The following is a 20,187-nucleotide window of genomic DNA, read 5'->3' on the forward strand; positions in this document are numbered from 1 at the left end:
ATCTGCCTTCAGGTGATCTGAGTGGAGGTGAGGGCGAGGGGAGACCCGTCCTCAGGTGCTGAGTGGAGGTGAGGCTGAGGGGAGACCTGACCTCAGGTGCTCTGATTGAGGGGTTGGAGCCCCAAGGTCCCCCAGGCCTCCCTGGGGGACAGGAGCCTCTTCACCCCCTGCACCACCTCACACAGCCAGTGTAGGATCAAACCCACAACAGCCCAATCAAAATAGATTTGGGGCAAAAGTAACACTTGGTTTTCTTGCAGTAAATAATTTCAAACACCATGAAAATGTTATACTCCACAATCTGAAAATGTAAAGGATACTCCCTGACCGGGAGCACAGATTGTTAGAAAAGGGCCCCAAATGAAATGAAAGGGACGTGGGGGTTTGTCTCCTCTCTAAGACTTTGAGACGGTCTATCTTCACTTGGAACCTGAGTCTCATCCCAACCTGGGGCTTCCGTGCTGCAGGCTCACTCTACACCCTCGGCAAAGGGAGGCACATCAGCACAAACGCGTCAAGAGCCCGAATCATAGACTATGAACCCCTACAATCTAACAGAACAAAATGGAAGTGGGGGTTGCATGTGGCCTGGGACAAATCCCACCACACCTGTGCAGCTCTGGTAGCTGTCTCGCAGCCCAAGTTAACAACAAAATCCAGTACCTGGACTCAAGAATCAAATGACCACAACTGTTATTTACAAATATCATGACCTACTGTTTAGGAGTAAAAAGAAACGAGGCACCGACACACACTACAACATGGATGAAAACAGCACGCTGTGTGAGAGAAGCCAGATGCAAAAGGCCACATAGTGTGTGACTCCATCTATGTGAAAGGTCCAGAACAGACGTTGGTATGTAACACCATAGTGGTGATGGTTGCAGAACTCTGTGAATATATAAAACCACTGACTTGTACACTTGAAATAGTTACATTTTACAGTATGCAAATTATGCCTCAATAAAGATGTTTAAGAAATAGTTGTTTAATGAAACACGTATGAATGAAAGGATCCGGGTCTGAGATTTGCACAGGGCCCTCAGTGAGGGGACTGGACCCCTGGGGGATGAAACGAGGGTCGTCAGGCATCTGGAGAGTGGGTGCAGGTCACAGGGCTCCCTATACTGCCCGCTTTGAAAGTATGTGTGGTTTTCCACAGTGAGAAGTTTGATGCAGACCCTGCACGCAAGAGAAATACAGGACACTGAAGCAATGGGGGGCGCTGAGAGACTGAGGGTCAGATGGCGTCTCAGAGCGAGGGGTGCTGGCCTCCTGGCAGCGCTGGTACTTCTAACAATCCCGAGCCATCAGAGATGCACATTACTTATAGCTAAAATAACATGATGTGGGATTTGCTCTTTATTCTAGAAAAGTTGGGAGGAGAGGGAACAGACGTGTGTGCACGAGAGTTCTTTCTATTATACTCTCTACTCTAAAACAGATTTCTAAGTTTCTAAAGTAAAAACCTGTAAAACAGCCAGGATGCAAGAAACAAGTTTACTCCGTCAAGTCTCCCAGTAAAGAACCTTGTTGAGGGAGAAGGGGAAAGGGGCTGATTTTCACAGACTCAGAAAGAAGGAATGTTTTCGGTTTTTGTCAGATCACATGGGAAGAGACTGAAAGCTGTCACGTCAGAGCTGGCCTCGTCCTCGTGAAAACCAGGGACAGGCCTGTGGTGTTACCGCCATCACATTTGCTGAGGGTATTTAAAAATGTGTTCTTTCGTAGCTTCACCTGTTTTGAATTTTGCATTTTAAGACTGCCTGATATAAGATTTCTAAATATAGGTAGTTATATCCAATTACATGAAAAACTAAAAAGTCTTCATTACTTCTATAGCTTTTATTATATTTTCTAACAGCTGGAACTTATTTTAGAAGAGATGGCCGTCCATGGAGCTATTTTCAGTAAGTTCTATTGTTTTGTTCTTTAAAGAAACTGAAGTCCTATCTTGTTCCCAGACCTACGAGTACATTGTGCTCCCAAATGGTCTGTGTTAACACAGTACCTCCGCCTGCCTGTTACAGAAGGGCCTCTCCACAGACGGAGGCGCGTCTTCGCGAGAAGGAGACAGAACCAAAAAGGGGAGGAGCCTGCAGAAAACTCGCCCCCTCATACAAAGCAGGTTTTTCCCTTCCCCTGGGGCCTCACGCTACCCCAGTGACTTCTGTACGAGGCTCCTATTTTTCCAGAGGGCCTCTGATTAGAAAAGAACATCAGGCTTCCAGCGCTTTTCCATTTTGTAAAAAGGCTTCGCGGATAAATATTTGTTAAATTACACTCCCTTGGCTGTGGACAGGCAAGCTGTGAATTCGTAAGAATTCCCCCACTTTCTTGTCTGGCACCGAGCTCCCCGAAGACCCACTCAGGAAGTAGGTAGACGGGCGTGAGTAATAAAGAGTGTTCTTCTAAGCCACCCCCGACTCCTGATGTGTGTCTACGGTTGATCACGTCATCCACACTGAAGGCCCCGTGTCGTGGTGACAGCCAAACAGAAGCAGCTCAAGATGAAAATGCCATGGGAACTAAAGCCCTCGGTGTGCCCAAGCAGTCAGTGCCCCCCCCCCCCCGTGCCACTTCTGCCAGCACAGTGCATCACAGGACCGTGGGAAGTAATGTTCCTCCCGGTCAGCGGGATATGGGACCCGTCACAACACCAGCAAGGCCCCAGGTCGGTGCCACTGCGCGAGAGCCGAGCAGGGTCGCTGCGTGTGTGACGACCGCCGGACACTCCCCGTGTGGCGGCCCAGCTGAGGAGGCTCTGGGGGCTGGACCTTTGTGCACACACTCGTCTGCCAAGGACAGAAGGGCTTGCTAATCAAATGCAGGCACCGCTTGGTACAGCACCCATAGCCCTGCCCTCCACCCTTTTCCACCTGGGGCTGGGCCCCCAAGTGGCACTGGGAACGTAACCCTTCCTACCTACAGAATGGAAATGGCATCCTTCTGCTTCCTGGAACCTCATAAATCTATCTGAAAGAGGAATTCATTTTTATGCATCAAATATATCTACACTGGTGAAATCTATGGGCTATGGACCGGGCAGCCGTGGAACGGGGTTGCGTTTAAGGCCCGGAGCCAAAAATCAGGTTTTCATCCTCAATAGTCAGAGAAGAGCCCTGGTCGCCTCCACATCTCCCGGGCCTGCTGGCATCTGCTCTCAGCACTCTTTGAAGTCGATACCCTGTCCCTGTGTCAGAGGGACGTGCCAGAGGCGGCTTCCTCCGCAGGAAGAGACCCCCTGAGCCGCTCAGCCTTGGTCCAAGTTTCTAGAGATAATCCTTTCTTCCTTTTGGGGGGCCAGGAAGGTGGGGAAGAGAGAAGGACAGTTAGACGGCCATCCTTAATAGCAACAAAGAAGCCCTGTAGGATGACTGCCAAAGTAAAGCGCAGATAAAAGGATCCGAAATCCAGCTTTTTGGAAAAGCTGACGCTAAACTAACTCGAGAAACTTGTACAGAAGTCACATTAGGGTTTTCAACGAGGTCTCACTGTTTTAGACAGGACGGTGCTAGTGGTGGTTGGGTTCTTCTTGGGGATCATCTGAATTCTATGCAATGATACTTACTGAACTCTGCCTCTCTCCCTGAAATGTCACCGATCCCCAAGATGTTTAAACTCCTAGAGACAGAAGACAGACACCCCAAGTACCAAAATAAATGTACTCGTACGCAGGAGTCCATACTGATCGAAGATTGAATAAATAACATGGGGACAAGAGACAGGTCTCCACGCAGAAGGACCCACTTAACGGGGCAGCACCCCACCCTTGAGAAGCCCTGAAGTGGGGGCCGCACTAGTGACTCCTTCAAAGAGAACACATGATGTGGACTTGGGAGGAAAGCAGGAGGTTCCCAGTGAAGACACCCAACAGACACGACCCGACTGGCGACCAGGGTCGGCATCGTGGAGATGAGTCGTGTGGACGGCACGGGCCCGATGTGATGGGAGGACGGCTCTGTACTTCTGGGGTCTCCTCCCCGAACCCACAAACAAGGCGATGATGACAAAACGTCCCGACAGAGGGACACTCTATAGAACACGCAACCCGTCCTCTTCAAAACTGTCAAGGGACCAAAAACAGGAGCGTCTGAGACACGCTTCGGCCCAGAGGAGCTTAGGAGACGTGACGAACAAACGTCACGTGGGTCCCGTGGGATGCTGGGTCAGGAAGAGGGCGTTAGGGAGGAACTGAGGAGGTGTGACTACATGATAATGAGCTGACACGCGTTCATTAGGTGTGACAAATGTCCCACCGATGTAAGGGGACAACAATAGGGAAAGTGGGGTACACAGGAACTCTCTGCACCGTTTCTGCAATAATTCTGTAAATCTAAAACTGTTCTAAAAAGTGAAGTTTATTAAAAAACAAGTCGAGGTGGGTAGGCAGCGCCAGATTCTGTCCCTGTCGAGGGAGTCACCTCAACCTTGCCTGCCCTCACCAGCAGACCAAACACTGGAGTGCAGGCCAGGCCCCCCAGGAGGGACTGGCTGCCCAGGTCGGCTGCTACACGCCTCCTGCCCCTGGACCCAACATCTGGGGGCTCCGGGCAACATCTAAGCTGACAAACTCAAGTCCTCAGTAAGAACAGGTTGAGCCCTGGGGCGGCCGGATGGCTCAGTTGGTTAGAGCGCGAGCTCTCTAAAACAAGGTTGCCGGTTCGATTCCCACATGGGATGGTGGGCTGCGCCCCCTGCAACTAAAGATTGAAAACAGCAACTGGACTTGGAGCTGAGCTGCACCCTCCACAACTAGATTGAAGGACAATGACTTGGAGCTGATGGGCCCTGGAGAAACACACTGTTCCCCAGTATTCCCCAATAAAATTAAAAGTAAATAAATAAAAGAACAGGTTGAGCCCAGCTTGAGTTCTCAGAGGCATCCCTCTCTCGGCCCAGCTCCGTCTGAGAAGGAGGAGGAGACACAGGTCACAGCAGGAGGTGGCTGCCCGCCACACACCCCACCCCAGCGCCCAACCTGAGGCACCTTGTGGCTGATTCAGTCCCGGCCACCTGCTGTCTCCCATCCTGAAAGACACAACACTGCGCCTCTCCTAAGAAGGCTGCCTTCACTAAAACACAGAAAGGAGCCACGAGTGGTCACTATGACCCTCAGGGACAACTCTTGATGACCTGCTATCACGCCTGGCCTTGAAGAATCAAAACCCACTCCAGTCACACTCAACTTGCGAAGCTGGGGCCCCCAAAGCCACCTGGGGTGGCAGCACTGCGTCCTTGGAAACCCTGAGCTCCCACATGGGCTGGCCCTGCACCCCTACGGTGGAGCCTGCAGCCTGGTCAGATTCTAACTGCCCGCTCACAGTAGCCAGCATACAGGAACGTCTGGCCATCGGTGCTGGGCCATCTTCCTATTTCCTGTCTTGTAGAACACGGTCCCGAGCCCAGTTACACTTCCCATGTCTAGAAGAAATGACAGGTGTTAGAAAGGCCCGCCCAGCTGTCTACCGCAGCCCATTCTCAGAAGGCAGAGAGCTTCTCCATCAACCAAACCAGAAAATAATCAGAGCCCAGGAACGTGCCACAAAGGAAGTAAATTTGCTCCTCCTTTTCCCTCCCACCTGAAGGGAAGTCCAAGGAATTCTCTCACCCAGCCCCACGCTCTGACCCACCCAGGCCCACTTTCTAAGCCCATCTCCTTGAACCTGGGCCCTGCAGGGTCTGCTGTCCCAGGGCGTGGGGTTGCCCGCATCGGGGGACATGGGTCACTTTCCTGCGAAGCACGGACGGCATGACTGAAGCCACTCTCCCCAAAATGAAAATCTTCGGCCATCACCATCGTGGTGGGTTCATTGTCCTCACCAAGTGTCAGGATTCGGGCGGAGAGCGGAGGAAGGGCGGCCCTGGTTCTGGAACATGCAGGGCTGTTGTGTCCAGTTACCTGATTCTGCCCCGCGACACTGGCCTGGAGACTCATAGCGTCACTGAGCGCGAGGTTTTACCTGCTTCACGCGGCAGCAGTGCCAGAGCCCACGTGCACTGAGACATTCATTTACAACGGTGGGAAGTCGTCACAGACACTGGTCTGGGTCACAGAGAAACTGAGGACACCCATTTACGAGGAGGCAGAGAAAGGCCTCCAGGGAAGCAGTGGCCACTGCACGCACACAGCAAAGCCGGGCGTCTGGACGCAGGGCTGAGTCCCGGTGGAGAAGCGCCACGTGCACCTGCCCGGCGCCTCCTCGCCCCATGGGGGCTTCCTGTCCTTGCCATGGGACGCCAGCTGGACAACACTTGAAAGACGTTCCATCAACGGTGTCCATTATCTGAGCATCTCATCGCAAACAAATATTCTTTCCTCTCAACTTAAAATAAAGGGGACATGAAAGGAACAGATTGTATCTAGCTCTCATTTTGGGGTATCAAGAAAAAGAAAGCCCATTTTTCCATGTAAGGGGTCCTTGTGCTGTCAGTAAGCTTTCTGACAACCCGAAAACTGTCATCGGCTCGGGAAATACGACTGAAGAGCTGACCTGTCAGGGTCAGGTTAGCACCTGACTCGTGCTAACCACCCACCTGGCTGCTCGTGGAGTCCCACCCCACAGCCCCCACGCCTGTGCCAAACGAGCCCCATAGTTCAGCTGGGACCGTGGACGTCTGGCATCAGGAACATGGTGAATAAACCACGGGTCTCCGATAGATGGTTTTTTCTTCTACATTGTTCACCTAAAACCTCTCAGGCATCATTTCCGAGAAGATAAAACTTTATTTTGCTTTAGCGGGCTTAAATTAATTCGAATCACATTTTTTAACATACCCAAAGGAAGGGGAGCAGAATCTCTGTCCCGATGAAAAAAATACAAGCCTCTACTTTCGCGCCACACGTGCTCAGACTGGTTTTCAGAAATTTAAACAGGAGGTTTATCTTTCCTAGCAGTATATTCTAGACATGACTCGGGAAAACTTCTTGAAGTAAAACTTAGTCGATATGGTTTGGCTGCCAGGTCCAGGAAGGCATGACCCTAGCCACCGGTTCCAGAGGGAACGTGTCACCTCTGGGCACGACACTGCAGTGCTAGCCTCTCATTCTCCGTAACTCCCACTGTTATAATGGGACACACGCACCGAGAATTCTCCCTCCTCTGGCGCAGATGAAAGCCACAGGTGTCAGAAAGCAGCAGCACCTTGGACATCAGGAAAACCCAGCTGGAGGCCTTTTGTGCTGCTCAACAACTACTGACCAAGAGAGCGGAGAGGACAGTAACCTTTTGGGGCCGCCCTGGGGGTCAGACACCCCAAGGTGGCGACACCCATGAATCCCATGCGGGAAGGAGCAGGTGGGAGTGGAAGAAGTGCCACTCACCTCGCAGGTGCTTTGTGAGCGGGGCCCACCTGAGACGGCCAGACCTAACCGTGTCCCAGCCCCTACTTCCACGCTCCCTGTCTGGTCCTTTAGAAAAAGAAGATGCAATAAATCACGTTCCGTATGTCCCCCCTCTAGGGAACCAACACGGTCTCTGTATGGAACTGAACACCTGGTACCTGAGCCCTAACGACATGCTGCCGGTCACGCAGTGACCATGTGATCGCCTCACACAGACACGCCCGCAGCTGAGTGCTGAGTGAGCGGCGGCGGCACAGCCCTCGGTCGGTCGTTTGTCCCCGTTGCTCCCCAGCGGGTGCAGCTCAAACCACAGCTGCACCTACTGAAGCTTCCCCAAGGCCTTCCTACATCCGGGGCTCTGACTGCCGCAGTGTCTGCTCTCAACAGGAACTCGTTGACACGAGGCCCTAGGAGCGGCAGAGTGGAGGGCATTTCGGGGTGAGGAGACGCAGAGTCCTTGTTGAGCAGCCCTGATTCGGGGGGAAGCGCATGCTGCACACGTGCTGAGTGTCATTCACGCTCGTCCCAACCCACGCCCAGCACAAACCGGCCCTTTCCACAGCGGGAAGAGGCGTGGTAAGATCCAGCCCTGATTCCCACTCACAGCAGAGCACAGGTGCGCTGGGGACCAGGCACAGATGACGGAGCTGAGAGGGGACCGCCACATAGATTCCAGCCCATGCCACCGCCACCGGGCCATACGAAGTAAGCAAGTCAGCTCCTCGTGCCCAGGTGCCAGACCTTCTGGGTTAAAGCCCACTCTCGGGGAACGTCACTGTCACGATCCAGGACCCAGTGCCCCCTCCATCCTGGGCCAGCACGGTACAGACTGTCAGGCCACCGACAAAGCTTTTCTCCCAGAGGACAGATGGCGCCTGGGGAGGCCGTCCGGACGGTCGCCCCAGATGTGCTGAGCGCCCTACATGTCTACACAGACGCCCAGGCACACGTGCACTTCCTGCAGCTCTCCACAACCACTCTCACACTGACTTCCTGTACATCTACACAGACACCCTTTCCCAGAGCCGTCTTTCAAGGCTTCACCTTTCCTTCCAGAGTCTTCTGTGCTTCCTCTGGTAGGTGATTCTTCCCTGTTGGTGGAACCCAGAACTGGGAAGAAGAGTGGGACCCTCTTTGTCTGACCAGTTTAAATACCCCACAGCACCTCAGGGCCCCTGGCCGTCCTCCAGGCTATCCTGGGCCACAGGCTGCCCTGCCATGCCGTGCACCCAGCGTGCGTTCCCAGAGGACGTCTCCACTCTTCCTGCCTCCATGAGCTCCATTACCACCTCGGAGCTGTTCAGCACTGGAGCCTGGTGTCCCCAGCAGGGCCAGCCTGGTCTGTGACCCCGGGTACTAGTTAGTAACACTTCCTCTTGACCAGAAAGGAGCAAGAGGGGGTCGGAGCAGCAGGCATAAGCCTCTAAGCCATCCCTGCCATCATATGCTCCCAGAAGCTCACCCGGGGACGTCCAGCTCCATTCCACTGTCCTGCTGGATCTGGAGGCTGGCCATGTGGACTCTGGAACCATCACAACTGTTCCCAAAGACAGGCCCCTGCACTCAGTTTATGGGCAACTAGCAGTCCCTACCACGGCCTGATTCAAATGGTGACAGTCTCCTGATCTAATGTCAGAAAAAAGCCTCCCAATCCCTCCTGCTGCCAGGAGATTGAGGTTTGCTCTGCGGTGTGTGACACCCTGAGACGCTGAGTGACGGCACGCCTGGGTCACGTGTGCCGAGTGCTTCCCACTCACCAGATTTGCCCCACGTTGACCAGGGACATGTAGAGGACCCAGAGCACAGCCATGAGCACCATATTGGCGCAGCCGGTGAGCAGGATGAAGGACGAGATGCTGGCCCCGAGCAGCGCGAGGCCGTCCAGGTTGGAGTCCATGTGTGACCAGTCCAGCAGCCAGAGGACAGTCGGGGTGTAGCTCACGGCGTCCCAGCTGATCCGCCCCTGGAAGTGTTGCTGCACACTCTTCAGGTAGTTTTTGCAGGGGAGTAGCCCTCTGTCGCCAATCAGCTGCTTGTTCTGATGCAGAGCCACCAAGAACGCCACGCCTGGAAGAAAAAGGAGAGGACAAAAGGTACATGAGCAGGAACACACCGGCCGGCCATGGACACCAATGGGTGTTTTTGCAACCTGTGGGGGCTCGCCTGGGTGAGAAGACGAGGCAGCATCTGACCAATTGTTTGGAATCAAAGCATGGACTCGAGAGTCTGGGTATTTCTCCAGGTCTTAGGGGAAATACTGTAAGACCCAACCTGGAGAAGTCACATGTGTACGTATTTTGGGTGCCAAAAAAGTGTATACAAGTGACTTGTATTCATCTTTTGTTATCGGTATATAGTGAGTATTACAATTCTAATACAGTTTCTTCCTTTCTTAAATATGTATACATTTTTTTGGCAACCTCTGTATGTATATCTATATATGTTGTATCTACTTACACGCATTGTGTATATATATATATATGCATATACATATATACATATATATGATATAGACATACGTCTATAAACTATACGCCTGGTTACATGTAAATGGCTATAGTGCTACTTCCAGAACATGCTACGGGGCTTGAAGTACACGATAGTGCTTACACGTAAGTCACAATCACCCTCCATTCAAACCACAAGTTTCTGAACTCGTTTCTAACAATTCCCACTCCTACAAGAGCACGTTCACGTCCTCTGGACCTCAGGGTTTGGCGCGGATAGGTTCGCACGGAGATGGTCCGGGAGAGTACAGTGCCCCGTCCGTGAACGTAAAGATCAGGGAAACTCCCGCCTCAAGAGAGAGGCAAGTGAAAGGCAGCTCGAAGCGGTTCCATCAGGACTGCTGGAATGACCACTGAGATGCTGCTGGATGGAAAGCACCCCGAGGGAGACACACGCTGCACTTTGTAAAAAGCTAAACGCCACTACGCACTTCCACAGTGACGAAAACTGCGTCACAGGCAGGGCTGAGATTGAGCTAGATAACATGGCTTGGGTTAGGCTCACAGCTGTATGAGACACCACCTGCCCTTTCAGGAAGGTGGGTAAGCCCTGGTCCAAAGCAAACAGGAACAATGACCTGTGTGTTTACAGCATATATAAAGCAAAACAGATAAGAAAATAGCACAAAGACTGGAGGGACATACTGGAAATATACTTAGAAGGACTTTACTATACAAAAAGTAGTAGACGCTTACGTGGACGTAGACTTGGATTAACTTAAAATGTATATTGTTAAGTCCTATGGAAGAGCAAAAAAAATTTTTTAAACAAGTCTAAGGAACAAATCAACACTGATACTAAAATGGAATCATAAAAAAATGCTCATTTAACCAAAGAGAAGTCAGGAAAAGAGGAAAAAAGAACAGAAGGAACAAATGGAAAATAACTGGCAAGATGGCAGATTTTAATCCATCACTTTAAATGGGAATGTTCTAAACATACCAGCAAAGACAGAAATTGCCAGATTGGATAAAAAACAGGACACACATCTATTCTGTCTACAAGAAATCCACTTCAAATATAAAGACACAGGTATATCAAAAGTAAGAGCACAGAAAAAGGTACCATGCAAACACTTACCAAAAGAAAGCTGGATGGCTCTATCAAATCAGACAAAACAGATGTAAAAGCAAGAAAGGATACAAGGGATAAAAAGGACATTGCATAACGATGAGGGATCAACAAATGGACACTTAGTACTCAATGTGCATGAACCTAACAACAAAGCTTATGTATATAGAAACTGACCTATCCTAATATGTATATATGAGGTCGGACAATTAAGTTTGCGAATTCATCCTAGAAAAAAAGTGCTACATACCTCATTGTTGAATATCACTATGGTCACCTTTGAAGTACTCCCCTTGGGAAGCTATGCACCGACACCAGCACCTAGTCCACCCTTCAAAGCAATTCTGAAACTTTTTCTGGCCATCAGAGCTGTTGTCGTATTACCCTTGATGTCTTGAATGTCATCAAAATGTCTTCCTTTCCATATTTCCTTTTTTTTAAAATTTATTGATTTTTTTAATATTTTCTTTATTTTGGGGTAAAGAAAGAAGTCATTGCGGGCCAGATCAGGTGAGTAGGGAGGGTGTTCCAATACAGTTATTTGGTTACTGGCTAAAAACTCCCTCACAGACACTGCTGTGTGAGCTGGTGTATTGTCGTGATGCAAGAGCCATGAAATGTTGGTGAAAAGTTCAGGTCGTCTAACTTTTTCATGCAGCCTTTTCAGCACTTCCAAATAGTAAACCTGGTTAACTGTTTGTCCAGTTGGTACAAATTCATAATGAATAATCTCTCTGATATTAAAAAAGGTTAGCAACATTGTTGCAACAAGTTCCCGAACTTAATTGTCATACCTCATATATTCTATATATAGTAACTTGATCTAATTGACATTTATAGATTACCATATAGTCTAAAAAAGGAAGACACAACTATATGACATCTTTAGAGCCTTCTATTCAACAGCGAGATATATATAATTTTCAAGTATTTGTAGAACATTCATCAAGACACACCACAATGTGAGTCATAAAGCAAATATCAACATATAGAAGAATTGAAATCTATAAAATGTGTTCCCTAACTACACAGTAACAGGATGTTATCTGGAAACACCCAAATCTTTGCAAATTAAACCACACACTTCTAAATAAACCATGGATTTTTTTTTAAAAAAAGAAATTACAAAATATTTTTAACTTAATGAGAGTTGAAAACACAACATATCAAAAATTGTGGGATGCCATTGAAGCAGTGTTTAAAGGAAAATTTACAATAAAATACTTATGTTACAAAAATAGAAAGGTCTCAAATCTAACCTGCTACTTTAAGAAATCAGAAAAAAAGAACAAATTACAAAACAAGCAGCAGCAAATTTTTTTAAATGTAAGAGCAGGAATCAATGAAATTGAGAACAAGAAAAAATAGAGAAAAATCAATAAAACAAAAAATTGGTTCTTTGAAAAGATCAATATCACTGATAGACCTCCAGCCAGACTAACCAAGAAAAAGAGAAGACACCAATATCAGGAATGAAAATGGGATTATTACTGATCCCACAGCCATTAAAAAAATAATAAAGGAAAACAAAAGCATAAATTTGACAATTTAGATGAAACAGACCAATTACTTGAAAGACACAAATTACTATAATAAAACTCACAAAAGAAGAAATAAAGATAATATATTACAACCAATTGCATCTCAGAAATGCAAGGCTGGTTCAATACGCAAAACTCAATCAATGTAATTCACCACACTAACACTAAATAAGAAAAACCATATGATAATATCAATCGAGCACAAAAAAGCACATGACAAAATTCAACATCCATTCATGATAAAAACTTCCAGCAGATTAAGAATAGAAGGGAACTTCATCAACCTATAAAAGAGAGCAATGAAAAACCTACACCCAATAGCATACTTGTCTCTCCCACTATTCCAACATTGTCTGAGAAGTCCTAGATAGTGCAATGAGGCAAGTAAAAGAAATAAAAGGCATATATATTTGGAAAGAAGATCTAAAACTGTCTTTATTAACAGATGACATGACTGTCTATGTAGAAAATCCCAAAGAATCTGGAAAAAAAAAAAAACCCAAAACCAAAAACCTCCTGGAACTAATAAGTGAATTTATCAAGGTCACAGAGTACAAGATTAATATACAAAAATCAATTGTATTCCTATATCAACAATGTACAAGTGTAATAGGATTTTTTAAAAACATGACAATAGCAACAACAAACAAAAAGGTGCATAGATAAAATCTAACAGATCCTAATAGAATCTATATATGGAAAACTACAAACCATTGATGAAAGAAAATCTAAATAAATGGAGAGATACGTTGTAGTCATGGATTGGACATCGTGTTCATGGATTGGAAGAGTAAGCAGTATAAAGATGTCAATTCTCCCCAGTTTGATCTGTACATTCAATGTAACCTCAATCAAAATATCCAGCATGCCTTTCTGTAGATACTGACAAGCTGATTCTAAAATGTATATGGAAAAGCAAAGGAACTAGAATAGCCAAAATAATTCTGATGATGAACAAAATTGGAGGACTCGTATTATGCAATGTCAAGACTTACTACAAAGCTACAGTAATCATGCCGTGTGATATTGGCAAAAAGGCACATAAATCAATGGAACAGAATAGAGAGCCCAGAGGTAGACCTACACAGTCAACTGATTTTTGACAAATGTGCTAAGACAATTTAATGGAGAAAGATAGTCTTTTCAACACATGGTGCTGGAACTACTGGACGCCCGTATGCAAAACATACTTCACACCTTACACAAAAAATGTATTCCAAAAGGACCATGGACCTCAACGTACAATATGAAAGTATAGAACTTCTGGAAGAAAATATAAAAGAAAATCTGTGTGACTTGGGCCTAGCAATGAGTTTTTAGATACAACACAATGATCCATGAAAGGAAAAAGTGATAAATTGTACTTTATCCAATAAAAAACCCCTTGTGCTATAGAAATGATACTTTAAGAGGATAAAAAGACAAGCCACAGATTTGGATGAAATATTTGTGAATCACATATCTGATTTCAAAAAGAACCTTGTATCTAGAATATTCAAAGTACTGTTAAAATTTAACAATAAGAAAACAAAAACCCAATTTTTAAAAGTCATCTGTTTCAAACAAAGAAGATACACAGATATCAAATAAACACATGAAAAGATGCTTAATATCATTTGTTACTGGGGAAATGCCAATTAAAACCACAATGCGTTATCACTACACACCTATCATAACAGCCAAAATCCGAAAAACTGAAAACACCAAATGCTCCAGAGGATTCAGAACAACAAGAACTCTCATTCATTGCTGGTGGGAATGCAAAGTGGTACGGCCTCTCTGGACGAGTCTGGCAGTTTCTGATAAAGTTAAACATAGATTTACCACATGACCCATCAATTATACTCTTAGGCATTCACCCAAGTGAACTGAAAACACATTTACCAAAAAACCTGCATGCAAATATTTATAGGAGCTTTGTTCATAACTGCTAAAACTGGAAACACTGATGTCCCTTATTGTGGGAACGGATAAACAAACTGCGGTACATTCATACGAAGGAATAATATTCAGAGAGCAAAACGTAGGAGCTGTTGATTCATGCAACATCGTGGATGAATCTTCAGTGCATTTTGCTGAGTATAAGAGTTCAGACCCAAAGGCTACGTACCGTAGGATTCCGTTCATACGACATATTGGAAACAGCGAAACCACAAGGACAGAACATAGATCGGAGCATTCATGCCAAGGGCTGGCAGAAGGAGTGGTTATCACGTGCACAGGGGTACACAACTACACTGTAAAGTACTGGGTGATGGGTAACTACGCATTTGTCAGAGCCCACAGAACTGTACATCACACAAGAATGAACCTTAATGTATACAAACGATCAAAACAACCCAGCCAGGAGGTCAAGGAATGCCAGGATGGAATGCAGACTGTGACAAATGAATTGAACTCTATTGCAAATGTGTAACAGATCACAGTGAACTGGAGGGCGGAGGGAGGACTGGCCCAAGTAACTCTGGAAAATGTTTTCAATGAAAACTCTAAGGACAAAGACAAAGAAACTGTATATAAACACTGGGGTCTAGTTGGTTTTTCTCATGGGGGTAGGTGAACAATTCTGAAACTGCTTTGCGTGTGCACTGGGGGTGAGCAAATCAACAAAGCGTGATGGATGGTGGGGCAAGATTTCTCACCGGCGGAGAAGGAAGTTCCAGAGAAGTAAGAAGGGGAGGCCCATACACTGCACTGGATTCGAATCAGAGATGCCAGTGTGACCTTGTTTACCTGAACATATATTCAGATGGATACTTGGAGGAGTGACCACACGTGTTCATACACACATGTAACCTAGCTCTGTCTGTTAAGAGGGTCTGGAAGCAGGGACACCCCGTAGCAATGGGTACTCCCTGGCTCCCAGATCGGGGGTTCCTAACACCACTCTCTAATAAAAGGAACCAAGGCTCCTGAAGAAATGGCTGATTTTAGGGCCGGGAAATAAGAGAGCAGATGGCAGTGTCCTCTAAAGGAAGGAAGCGCTCGAAAAATAAAGCCTGGAGGCTTGTCCCAGGGACATGGGGGGCAAGCGGGAAGACCCACCAGTCACCAGAGCCGGACATTTGACACCACAATGCGTAATGGTGTTGGACCCCAACCTAAAGCAGAGCTCGATGTGGTGGCTGATACATAAATGGGGAGAAGACACAAATCTTCCTCACAGAGGAATTCCAAATAATACATGGAGATGCCCCTATGGGGGGTTGAGTCCTCCCCTCCCCCGGAGCGTGGGCTGGACTCGGTGACCAGCTTCCAGAGGACAGAGAATGGATGGAAAGAGCAGAACTTGACAGAGCAGATACCTGGCCATCCTGGATGCCCTGAGTAAAGATGTAGAGGGGTGTGGCACCGCAGAGGGTCACAGGTGAGGGGGCAGCAGAGAGCCCCCACAGCAGTGCCCACCCAACGTGTGTGTGTGTGTGTGTGTGTGTGTGTGTGTGTGTTCTTTCCTGACTCAGGCTGTACACTCCAGAACCAGCCTGGGCTCTTCCACATGGGGATCTAATTAGCAATGGCTAAACAGCTGGATATCCTTCCTCCCTGAAACCACAATTCACACTCCAATGCCATGGAAGAAAAACGAGATTTGTTCTCACCAATTAAATGGTTTAAGAAGTAATTCGAAGGCAAGGAGCATAGGCAACTTCCTACCTTCCTTATCAGGGAAAAAAAGTAGACTGGATTTAACTTGCAGAGAGGAAAAAAAAAAAACTATTGCAATGTCTAGTCCCGTTACAGAAATGGCTAAGTAAAAAGAATAAACAAAAATGTCACCAATATCATGGGATCTCAAAAGCTAAACCAACTAACCAACCAGACTTAGAAAGGCTCAGTCGGTCCCCCCAGCCCCACTCTAAGAAGGAAGGGGACAGCCCTCTCCCCCACTCTAGGAAGGAAGGGGTCAAGGCCTGGAGATTTCTCAGCTGCTCACTGTGAGGTAGCCCCAAAACTGATCCAAGAGAAGTAACCAGATCATCTATATATGCATTATCAAGGATGTCTGCAAATATTCTTTAAAAATCAAAAAGAAAAAAAAAATTGTTATCTCTCCTTTCAGACAAATCGCTATAAAATTAAAAAAGCATCGGCCTTGCTATGTCATTCACCGGGCAGTTTTTATTGACGGTAGTTAAATTCTGGCCTTGGCACAAAAGCCTCCGACACTTTTTCTTTAAAGGCTTGTGCTGCAGAAAGCTCAGAGAGTAGGGCAGTGGGGTTTGTTTTTAAAACAAACTGGAAGCATTTTACAGAGAAGCTTGTAAAACCAAGCAGAGCGTTTCATTAGAATTTGAGTGGCCTGGAGGAGAGAACAAGAATGTCCCAGGAACTCTCAGAGCCGCTGGAAGCTCAGGACAACATAGAACTAGGCAAGATTTCAAGGATTCTTTTGGTTCCATTTTTTCCCTCAAAATTTCCAAAGAACAGCTCAGAGTTTAGCCAACAAGGGTACGAACGGTTCTTCTCCGCTGCTTTAATCCTGCACTTGGGTGTCGTCTGAGAGCCAGGCTGAGCCCCCAGATCCCAAGAGACTTTACTTGTCGTGACCAAGAGTATAACAAGCTACTGCTTTTAAAACGTGTAACTGAGATTCAACTCAAACAGTCCTCAAATAATGAGTGTTAGTTGAGGGAAAAAGAATAAAACTCTACTGTATGTGATAAAAGAACACAGAGCAATTGCACAAACTACACGACAAGCCTGGCATCACACGATGCATCTCAACCATAAGAAGGTACTAGAAGTAAAACCAGGAATTACAGTTGTGCTGAAACCACCTTTGAGATCCTTTCAAAGTGGGATTTCTAAAGAAATGTTATGCTGGGGACTCTGAGGTAACAATGTGAAAGCTGTGAGAGAAGCAGTTTTGCTTGTGTCGAAAGTCCTCCACTGGCTCCACTGCTCACGGTTCCTTCTGGAAACCCACACACGTTTCCCAGCAGGTCGTGGCAGTCACAGAGGTGGACTCCACATGGGGGTACAAGGGCCAGGGCCCGGGAGGGGCCTACCTTCTTCTCCATCTTAGTTTCATGAAGTGGCTTTTCAGGCTCCAGGCAAGCAGGGAGGCTCGATGGGTTAGTGGGGATGTGTTTGGGACCCACTGGGGTGCTTGGGACAGACATGGGCCTTCAGTCAGCAGACTGGGTGGGGCCAGAGAATCCCATCCAGAATGGGGCAGGAGTCTTGAGATGTGTTGAGGCCCCTGGGAAGGAACAAGGGAGGGACTTCACGTAGACCTGCCATTAAAGAACAAGGACCCAGAGCGACGGTGGGGAGAGAGTGGCAGGGTGGCAGAGACTCTAAAGGCTTCCAGAGAGAAAACGAGGTCCCTGTAATACTGTCATAAAAGAATGATTTGGTCTTCATCCCGGTTGCTGGCACAGAGCTCCTAACACTCCGGAAGCGTCTGTTGTTATTCACGAACAAGCCCCTTCCAGCCTTACCTGGGCTTATACCCATGAGGTGACTCTGGAGGATGAGGGCTGGGTGCCAGGGGAACCCACCTTGTGAGTAGAGACTTGGAACTTTCAGCCCAGCCCCTGACCTCCTCGGAGGGGGAAGGGCTGGGGACTGAGCAGATGGACAATGACCAATGATTTAAGCGGCACCTCCATAAACACCCCAAGTTAAGGGCTGCAGAGAGCTTCTGGGTAGTGAACACGTGGAGGTGCTGGGGGTGGCGCCCCCGAGAGGGCATGGAAGGCCTTCCCAGCCCTTCCCTGGGCGGCTCTTCTGTCTGCTGCTCCCGGGTTGTATCCCTTTTAATAGACCAATAAACATAAGTGGAGTGTTTCCCTGAGTTCTCTGAACCCTTCTGATAAATTGTGGAACCTGAGAAGGGGTTGGTCGTGGGAACCCCGATTTATAGCTGCTCAGTCACAAGCGCAGGTGACAACCTGGACTTGTGACCGGGGTCTGAAGTGGGGGTGGTCTTGTGGGACGGAGCCCTCAGCCCGTGGGGTCTGCATTAATACCGGGCTGTTACCGTCAGAATTGTTTATTACACGGGGAAGACGCCATATATTTGGCATCAGACGTGTGTGAGTAGAAGAAAGAACATGTTTCCCTTTAGTCACTTTGCATAAGAAGAGGCAGAGTGTGTGAGGACTTCTTAACACCACAAAGTTCTGAGGAAAACTGCTGTGACAGAAAGGGAGACGGGGCAAATCAATAATTTCCACACGTGCAAGGACAGACACGGAAAGTTCACTTTCTCCAAATCCTTTCTTAAGAAGTTGTTTGGGAACATACTCCAGCAGAAAGAGAATAAACAAAACAATAAGAAGACATGAGATGCAAGGAATTATGAATACAATTGGAGTACCAGGGGGCTTTGCAGGTGTGCAGTCTGTGAACGGAGTGTCCACTCCCAGAGGCTGAGGCTGACTGGGGCAAAGGAAAGGGAAGGGGGCACCATTGGAGAGGTATCCCGCAGTGACAGAGCAATGATTGATAAGACCATGTGCAAAGTCAAGGAAATTTTATGGAGCAGGAGATACCCCTAGAAGACAGAGACAGAGACATAAATAAAACACTGTGCTTGGGCTGCAAGGAGCTACAGGTGTACGGATAGACAGGCACGTTAACAGCACTAAGAATTGTAATAAATGTGCAGAGGGTGAAGGAAGCATAGGGCAAGAATCCATTCATTATTCAGCCTTGTGGTGGGGTTAGCAGTCCACGAAAGCAACTATAAAATTCAACATCAAGTGAAATGCGTGGAGAGCCCCTATGGTATCGTGGACAATCCCTGGGACTTAAGGGTCTCTGAGGTGGCACACAGTCCAGTGAGATCCAGAACCCTCTAGAAAGAGATCAGTGCAGGATCACTGCCCACTTGCCCCAGCCATTTCAGCCAGAGAACCTCATCCCTGGAATACTGAAAACAGGTTCCTTTATGCAGCTGAAAAACACTGCTTCTCTCCCAAATATACTTGCGAGGTAGGAAAAAAAAATTCATCTGCCAAAACAAATCATTCTGTGCTCAGCACCAGGCTTAAAATATCTGCTTGACCCAGTGGCTCAAAACTGTTTCCTTCTGAATTGAACAGAGAATCCCCGTGGAGATCAAAGGCAGCTCACTCATTTGAAAGCCATGAGCCAGGTTTTATAAAGCTGTGCTCTCTGCAGACGAAGCCACTGGGGTTTTTCCACTGTTACAGGCTCCCCTTTTAAAAGTCTATTAAAGTCTCAGAGATTAACTTTGTCTTGACTTCATCTTTTGCTAAGTGACAGCTCAAACGTTTAGAATGACTGTTTCATCCTGAGGAAGATAAAGCAACACTGCAAGAACTATTTTTTCTATTATAACTTAAAAGAGAGAGAGGGCTGAGCTGAAAGCCCATATTGGCAATCACACAGCACACAGAATCCCTCCAGAAAGCCTTGCAGTGGTAATGGTGTGTCCGCTGTGTGCTAGGAGGTGGCCTGCGTTATCCAGGGAACAGGGTGCCCAGGCTCACCCTCCTGGGGTGCTGCCCACTCCTCGGTGTTTGTGGAAGGTCGCTGTCCAAAGAGCTCAATGCTGCTCTTTCTTCCACGTGTGAGGGGAGAGAGTTAGAAATGAAGTTGAGCCATTCAGTGCTCAGGGCACACAATCACTTCCAGGTACCACCACCCTCTGGAACCCTCTAGAAGTCAACTGCCCACTGGCCCAGGCCATCTCAGCCTGGGACTGTTCCCACTGGTCTCCCTCACGGCCAGGTTTGTTTGAGAATCTGA

The 20,187-nt window shown here is 47.5% G+C and overlaps 1 protein-coding gene across 1 annotated transcript in view; it reads right to left on the reverse strand.

Annotated features, from left to right (window-relative positions):
* The window catches only part of LMF1 (lipase maturation factor 1), a 104,430-nt gene that overhangs the window by 83,103 nt on the left and 1,140 nt on the right, over positions 1-20,187 (reverse strand). The window contains exon 2 of the mRNA XM_033101190.1: positions 9,103-9,412. Within this exon, the coding sequence (XP_032957081.1) occupies positions 9,103-9,412 (310 nt within the window). The remainder of the gene's footprint in view (positions 1-9,102; positions 9,413-20,187) is intronic.

The sequence above is a fragment of the Rhinolophus ferrumequinum genome, assembly GCF_004115265.2.
Source record: "Rhinolophus ferrumequinum isolate MPI-CBG mRhiFer1 chromosome 15 unlocalized genomic scaffold, mRhiFer1_v1.p scaffold_54_arrow_ctg1_1, whole genome shotgun sequence".
Lineage (NCBI taxonomy): Eukaryota > Metazoa > Chordata > Mammalia > Chiroptera > Rhinolophidae > Rhinolophus > Rhinolophus ferrumequinum.